Genomic DNA, 7,316 nt, shown 5'->3' with positions numbered 1-7,316 from the left:
AACTAAAGATACGTCAGACGTACCTGCTTCACTTCTGTTTCACTAGCTCTGTGGCTCCCGCCTATCGATTTCTACATATATATTCTTGCAGGACGTGTATTTAAATGAAAAGGACCATATTATATACATATATATATTGCCAGCTCTACCGTAATCGAGAGTAGATGCAAGCATGAAATAGCTACTGGCAAAGCAGATTGGTGCCGCAACAAAGTCCTGAAAGCTTACTGAGCCGAAATAAACCTGTTTTGCACTGAACCCCATTTCAAGTCTCGTCTTGGCCGAACAACCATCCACAGTGCTCCGGCGCTGGTCACGCAGTGTGTGCCATCTCTCGAAGGAGATGGCGCAAAACCCGTGCCACGTAACTCACGGACCGCTGGCGTTTGAAAGAGTCAGGCAACCTGTCTCAGCGCCAAATATCACAATCAAGTGTATGGTGCACTGTATCTGCCTTTTGAACGTCACTATTGGAAATGACAAATTAAATTTCAGCATACAAGAAGTTATAGCTTGATTGACACTATGAACATACATCAGGAGAATGGGAAGCAATATTTTTTGTAACGTGTTTGGGCAGGTAAGTAACTAGCGTATGTAATGCAGTCCTGCACGAGGATCTGGGGGCCAGAGACCACATTTTCTTACGTTTTGACTGGTTGCCTGGATGATAGCGTTTTGCTCTCGCATCGATGCCCGGATGTTCATGCAGGTTCTCTAAGCACCCACATCCCCCCAACCACTGCCTTCATCACAGGCCTCCTCCATGATCTGACGAGACTCCTGCTGCTTCTCCTTCTCCTCCCTTCCTCTAATCTTTATCTGCCACTTTCCCGACGCTGCGCCATGCTCTATATTGGGCTGCAGAAAAAAAATTTCTGCGTGAGCGTTGCTTGTTTGAGCACGCACCATCAGAATCGGAGGACGCTAACGCTTCACCTTTAAGAATGGAACGCGATAGCATTCAAAGATGCCTGTCTGCTTATCAGGCTTTTTTCTCGTATATTCAATTACAATCAGACGCTATCATGTCTGTAGGTTGTGGTTAAGTTATACTTACTATTTTTCTGACGGAGTTTACTTTAAGAAATTAAATTTTGTCTCACACATTGCGCCACGCGGAGGGCGGACCTGTATGGTCGGGGTGGTTCGGGACTAATTTCTCTGCCACGGATGCTACGGACGTTGATGCTTATGCCGAATCTTCTCCGACACGGGCCCTTCATGCTGTTGCGTTACTAAGCATTATTTCCCACATAAAACGAATACTACAGACTCTGCCGAGGTACTATGGAGAAGTTTCTTTACTCATTTTGTATGTGCTGTTCCTACACGTGCCAGCATTGTAGAGTGAGATTGTGCGCTGGCCATGCCCATGCACGAGTTAGTTTACGCTCCGACGCTGCCTGCTGGTGCGGTGAACCAGGTGAAGCAGTGGGCACTGATGCCCCATTTGGTGATTGCTGTGTAAAGGAACATCAAACGTACACAAATCCCAGAAGCTAAAGGTGCGTAGGACAGACTTCGTCTCGCCAGTGGCGCTCGTGACGACGAAGTCATGGTGGATTATACCTTTCTTGCGCTTTACGGCGCTCTACCTTAAAAATAAGATCACTGATTTTCTGGGGGAGCAGTAGGGACCGTAGTAGAGACCAGGCCTACTCTCCAGGAGGAGCGTGTGATGTGGTTTAGACTGCACTACTATTGACATCAGCCCACATTTTTAAGACTGCAGTATTTTCAGGGTTGTCACAAGGAATGATTGTCACGTCTGACGAGTTTTTATCTAGCCTTGAGTTACATGTCTCATGTTTATCTTGAGTTCATGTTACATGTCTAGCTAGCCTTGAGTTACATGGGATAGGCCCATATTAAGGCGTTTTTTTTTTACCTGCACTTAGTGCAGGCTCGTGTAGATGAGTGTAGTGCCGGGAAAAGGCTGACTACGTACGCTACGCACTTAACTCACTGGGCAGTAGCCAATCAGAGCAGACAGAGCATCGTCTTGTGCATTGGCAGACAAAAAGTGTCTTACTCCGCACTTCGCACTTACTGGCTGCCTATATGCCCTTGCCTGAAACTAAGCGCCAATGTACGAGTTTCCTTATATCAGTAAATCCAGAGAAACTGCAGCGAAATGGATAGCGAATGCGCAGTGCATGAAGACAACTTCAATGCGTATAATATAGTGAGTCTGAAACAAACTGCAGCATTCATATGCAAGATTTTATCCTCACGGAAGGTTAGCCCACCATCGTCTGTGACACATGGTGACGCCCAACTTCGCTACCCTCCTTGCAGTGAATATTCACTATTGTTGCGAGATCAGTACCGATAGTCGCAGACAAAATCACGCTACGCATTTGCAATGCCAACCTGCTTGTTTGTCATCCGCTGCCTACACTGAACGAAAATGCCAAGTAGAAATCCATTTGCATGCTACACTACAGCTATAAAAAATGGCTTCGTGTACGTGGGCGGCGCTACACTTTTCTACAAGTAAAAAAAAATGGCGACCTCCTACACTAGCTACACTCGTGTAGCCAATGTAGGTAAAAAAAATAGCCCTGGTACGTTCAGCAAAGCCACACTTCCAGTTCCGGATTTATGCACACGCAGTTAGAAATGAATGAGTGCATCTGGGTTTAATTTCGGCCTTCTAGCACTAATTACACAATGTTTCATAAGTGGCTCTATACTAACTCGGTGCATTATTTAAGTTCCAAACTTCAAGTTGAAGCCTTTTTCATTGTCGTACTTGCAGTTAGCGGTCTCAAATTGTCTAATTTTAATGAAAGTGGCAGCCACATACCCAGATCCCGCAAAACCCAAAAGATCTTGGGTCGCCACACAAAACCTTCTCTTCAAAAAGGGAAATCTAAATTCGTTTAGTGCAAACAAGCAAATATACAATATATACCACCACATTTATAATAGTTAATGTATTAACACGGAATAACGAATAAGTTATTTAGAGGCTTTATCAATCTAAAATGATTTAGTGTTTCTCATTAGTGTCCCTCTAGGGGGGACTGATGGGCCAATTGATAATTTATAACTTAGTTGTTAACAGTACACTCAAACAAAACAAGCACAGAAAAGAATCAGGGCACCTACAAAGCTCAATTTTTTTTGCATCACTTTTTCGTGTCTGTGTTTCTTCAAGTACGCTGCTTATAACTAAGTTGTACTTCAAGGCAATAATGGAAATGTTAGCAGCAATGCACAGAAATGTTTCAAAGTGTGTTGGGTAAGTAATGGATAAATGCCAATTTCTAAACCTTTATTTGTTTTCCTGTGCAGAGGCGTTATTAAAGGTCCGTTCGATTCGCCTGCACCACTGTGAGCTGGTTCACAGTGGCTCAAGAGAAGCTCAGCAATTGCACAGCTCGATTTCTGAGGTGCAGGCACAGTGCGACACTCGGAACTAAATGCCAATGTGCAGATACGGTGCAGGCGTTATGTCTGACTAATGTGCACAATGTGTGTAAGTTTGAGAGGTCCTGAATTGCACGTATGATCGGCTTCCAAGGCCTTAATACACACCACACTTGCATAGATACACCACACGTGCATAGGCGGGCTTTTAACGGCACTCGCCCCCGTGTGCTGTGTCATCTGCTGCGCTGCTGCTTCGCACGTGTACGCCTGCACAAAGGCGTCACCGACAGTGAAGTGGGTGCAGCAAAATTGTGAACCAGCCTTTTGAAACAAACAGTTTGGTTCAGTGAGCGCCTCCTGAAACGAATGGAAGGGTGCAGTACCTCAACTGGTTCAGGTGGTGCAGGCGAATCGAACATACCTTAAAGCCCTGTCAATTTTCCCCGCTGCTCCGAAAGAACTGAAGGCGCGAGCAATTATAAATTTGGAGACAATGGCGGCCTTGCTATAAGTGGCATGTACCGAAAGCGTCACAAGTGTATTTTACAAACGATGCGGGAAGCTTGCCCAATGTCATGAAAGAACTAAATGTATCACAAAGTTAACATTCTGAGTGAATAAGGAGCATATTATGTGTGGTACGTGGGCGACATTTTGAGAACATCAGTTAATCACAGCTTTAGCAAATTCTTTGCATACTAGGAATGAAAAATGCACATAACAGCATTTGTGTAATGATTTCAATTATTGAACAAAATTTGTGATAACTGCATTAAATGGCAATAAACAACTTTACAAGTGCCATCTTTATCTTGAAACATTCAGCACATAAAACCGTAATGAAGTGAATGATCACACGCTATTAGTGGAAGCACTGAAATATCAACAATTAACAATACGCATTCACAAAACAGTGATGTATATAGTATGCTGAAACAGACCTACAGAACTGATTTTGTAATTAGCAGGTAAATACTTGAATGCAGTAAAGAAGCGCTTATATGCAAGAAATAAAACTTACACATATTAATGACAAGACCTCCAAAGATTCGCACACGTATAGAACCTACAGGCAACAAAATGTGAGTGTAAAGCTCAGCAAAAATATGGTGTGAGCTAGATGGTAATCCTTGAGCAGAGTTGAAGTGCGAAACTGACACAGGGGACAGGGAACCAGACAGACAAACGCTAATCCAAGTATTTTATTAACCCTTTCACTGCCAGATTTTTTTCTGACTGCTCTTCACCCCCTGCCAGGTATTTTTTCACGTTGGTTCAGTGGAAATTTCACGCTAGTAATGCACCATGATACTCCACAGGGCATGTGAAGATATTTTCTCAGAATTCATCAGCAGTTATTGAATTTCTTCGTCCGTCAAAGCACGGACACACGTGGCGTGGTGCCTCGCCATGGCTGCTGCACACTGCCGAGACGAGGTGACGCAGGTGTAAACACATGCGCACTATCTGTTGTCTAAAATTTATTTTAGAAGTTCTATGTCTTTAGGTGACCTCTCCATAGATGGTGGGACATGAATGCAATTTTTTTTTGCACGAGTTGTCTCGGGAGTGGCAGGGAGTGAGATTAAAAAGCAACACGAGTACACTCGGGAGTAGCAGGGGGTGTGCGAGGGTGGTTTCACGAGTTATCTCGGTAGTGGCAGTTAAAGGGTTAAGAGAAATAACAATATTAATAATAATATTATGAGAATATAAACTGAGGTTTTATGAAGAAACTAAGAAAAACACAAAAACGATCAAATAATAAGTCTCACAACTCAGCACTACTCTGCAGCAAGTGCACTTGGGAAACTCAACTTCTTTTGTCAAAGGCGCACCAAAGTGACCTTTACAGATGAACACTGCAAACATTGAATTTTTTCTGCTTCAACAATCTCTCGTGTGTACTGGCTAGGCGACATAAACATTACCGAGCTTCGTGAAAGTACGAAAACCACTGAAACAGCCTCACACTTGTGGATGCACAGGTGAGCCTTTCTTTAGTACAGCCTTTTTCGAGAAGCTTCGAGGGCATGAAGGGCAATGAAGTGGTTTATTGCCTGTGTGGGTGTCAATTCAAAGTATTCTTTGGGGAGAAACTTTGAGATCATGAAGGGCAATGAAATCACATCTTGCATGTGTGGATGCGCTCGTGATTCTTCAGTATGGACTTGCGTGAGAAGCTCCGAGGGCATGAAGGGCACTGATATGGCTTCTCGCCTGTGTGGGTGCGCATGTGACTCTTCAATGTCGACTTGTCTGAGGAACTCTGAGGGCACAAAGCACACTGAAATGGCCTCTCGCCTGTGTGGGTGCGCAGGTGTTGGTCTAGATGACTCTTTCGCGAGCAGCTATGAGGGCATGCAGGGCACTGAAATGGCCTCTCGCCTGTGTGGGTGCGCAGGTGATCCTTCAGTGTAGAATTTCGTGAGAAGCTCTGAGGGCATGAAGGGCACTGAAATGGCCTCTCACCTGTGTGGGTGCGCACATGATTCTTCAGTGTAGATTTTTCGGTGAAACGTTGAGGGCACAAAGCACACTGAAATGGCCTCTCGCCTGTGTGGGTGCGCACATGAATCTTCATTGTAGATTTGTCGGTGAAACGTTGAGGGCACAAAGCACACTGAAATGGCCTCTCACCTGTGTGGGTGCGCAGGTGTTTGTTCAGATGACTCTTTTGTGAGCAGGTATGAGGGCATGCAGGGCACTGAAATGGCCTGTCGCCTGTGTGGGTGCGCAGGTGTCGGTTCAGATGACTCTTTTGGGAGCAGCGCCGAGGACATAAAGGGCACGGAAATGGCCTCTCGCCTGTGTGGATGCGCACGTGCTTCTTTAGTCCAGACTTGTCTGAGAAGCTCCGAGGGCACGAAGGGCACTGAAATGGCCTCTCACCTGTGTGTGTGCGCAGGTGTTGGTTCAGAGAACTCTTTCGTGAGAAGCTCTCAGGGCAGGCAGGGCACTGAAATGGTCTCTCGCCTGTGTGGATGCGCACATGGTTTTTCAGTGTGGACGTTTTTATGAAGCTCCAGGGGCATAACGGACAATGAAATGGCATCTCACCTGTGTAGATGTGTGTGTTGCTTCAGATTAACCTTTTGTGAGAAGCTCTGAGGGCATAAAGGGCACTCAACCAGCCTCTTGTCTGTGTGGGTTGCAGGTGCTTCTTCAGCTTGAATGTTCGCCAGAAGCTCCAAGGTCACAAATGGCATTCAAATAGACGCTGGCATGTATAGAATGTGGTGTGTGCTTCCGATCACGCTTATCTGTCTCATAGGCACAGGAGTTACAGCAGGTGTATCCTTGATGTGACCGCACCATCCGTAGTCGCTGAGCAGCTGGAATGTCTCACGGCTGCAGAAAGAAAAAAAAAAGACATGTTACCTTTCACTTCAAAACAAAAATGTAATTACAAAATGCCGAATGAATGAAAGAAGAAACTAGCGCTAAAGATAATTTTTTACTTCATTCAATAAGTATTGATGGTGATTCCAGATCAGATCAGAGAACAGCAGAAAAACCATTTTGATTTGCCCAACATATTTATGCTTGCTCAATGATCAAGTTTGTGAAAACTACACATATTTAGCTTAAAACATGATTTAATTGTAAAATATAGTGAGAGGACTGGGAGTATTGTGTTAGTGTAAGCTGCCATTGCAGCCATGTGCAACAGCCTGAACATTCAGTAATGCAATCATGGACCTGTTGACCAAAATAACAAAAGCAGCATTTTGTCTCGAACTAGGATTCACCATATTTGTGGTGTGGTAGACTGTTACAGTTTTGAAATTTATTTATCAATACTGCAGACTCGCTTGAGCCTAGGCAGCAGTGAATATACAGAAAATGCATACATCAAGGAACGAAATAACACGAACATGGGACAAGAAAATTACGTAGCTAAACCATCCAACTCATACCGTAAAATTCCGAGC

The 7,316-nt window shown here is 44.5% G+C and overlaps 1 protein-coding gene across 1 annotated transcript in view; it reads right to left on the bottom strand.

The window, feature by feature from the left end:
- LOC125940202 (oocyte zinc finger protein XlCOF6-like) overlaps positions 1–6,013 on the bottom strand; it is a 32,252-nt gene extending 26,239 nt beyond the window's left edge. Inside the window, exon 1 of the mRNA XM_049656017.1 lies at positions 5,854–6,013. Within this exon, the coding sequence (XP_049511974.1) occupies positions 5,854–5,965 (112 nt within the window). The 5' untranslated portion in view covers positions 5,966–6,013. The remainder of the gene's footprint in view (positions 1–5,853) is intronic.
- Positions 6,014–7,316: the final 1,303 nt, after the last annotated feature.

This window comes from Dermacentor silvarum, chromosome 9, assembly GCF_013339745.2.
Source record: "Dermacentor silvarum isolate Dsil-2018 chromosome 9, BIME_Dsil_1.4, whole genome shotgun sequence".
Taxonomy (NCBI): Eukaryota; Metazoa; Arthropoda; class Arachnida; order Ixodida; family Ixodidae; genus Dermacentor; species Dermacentor silvarum.
The sequence above is the reverse complement of the archived record's forward strand: the minus strand, read 5'-3'. Positions and strand labels throughout refer to the sequence as shown.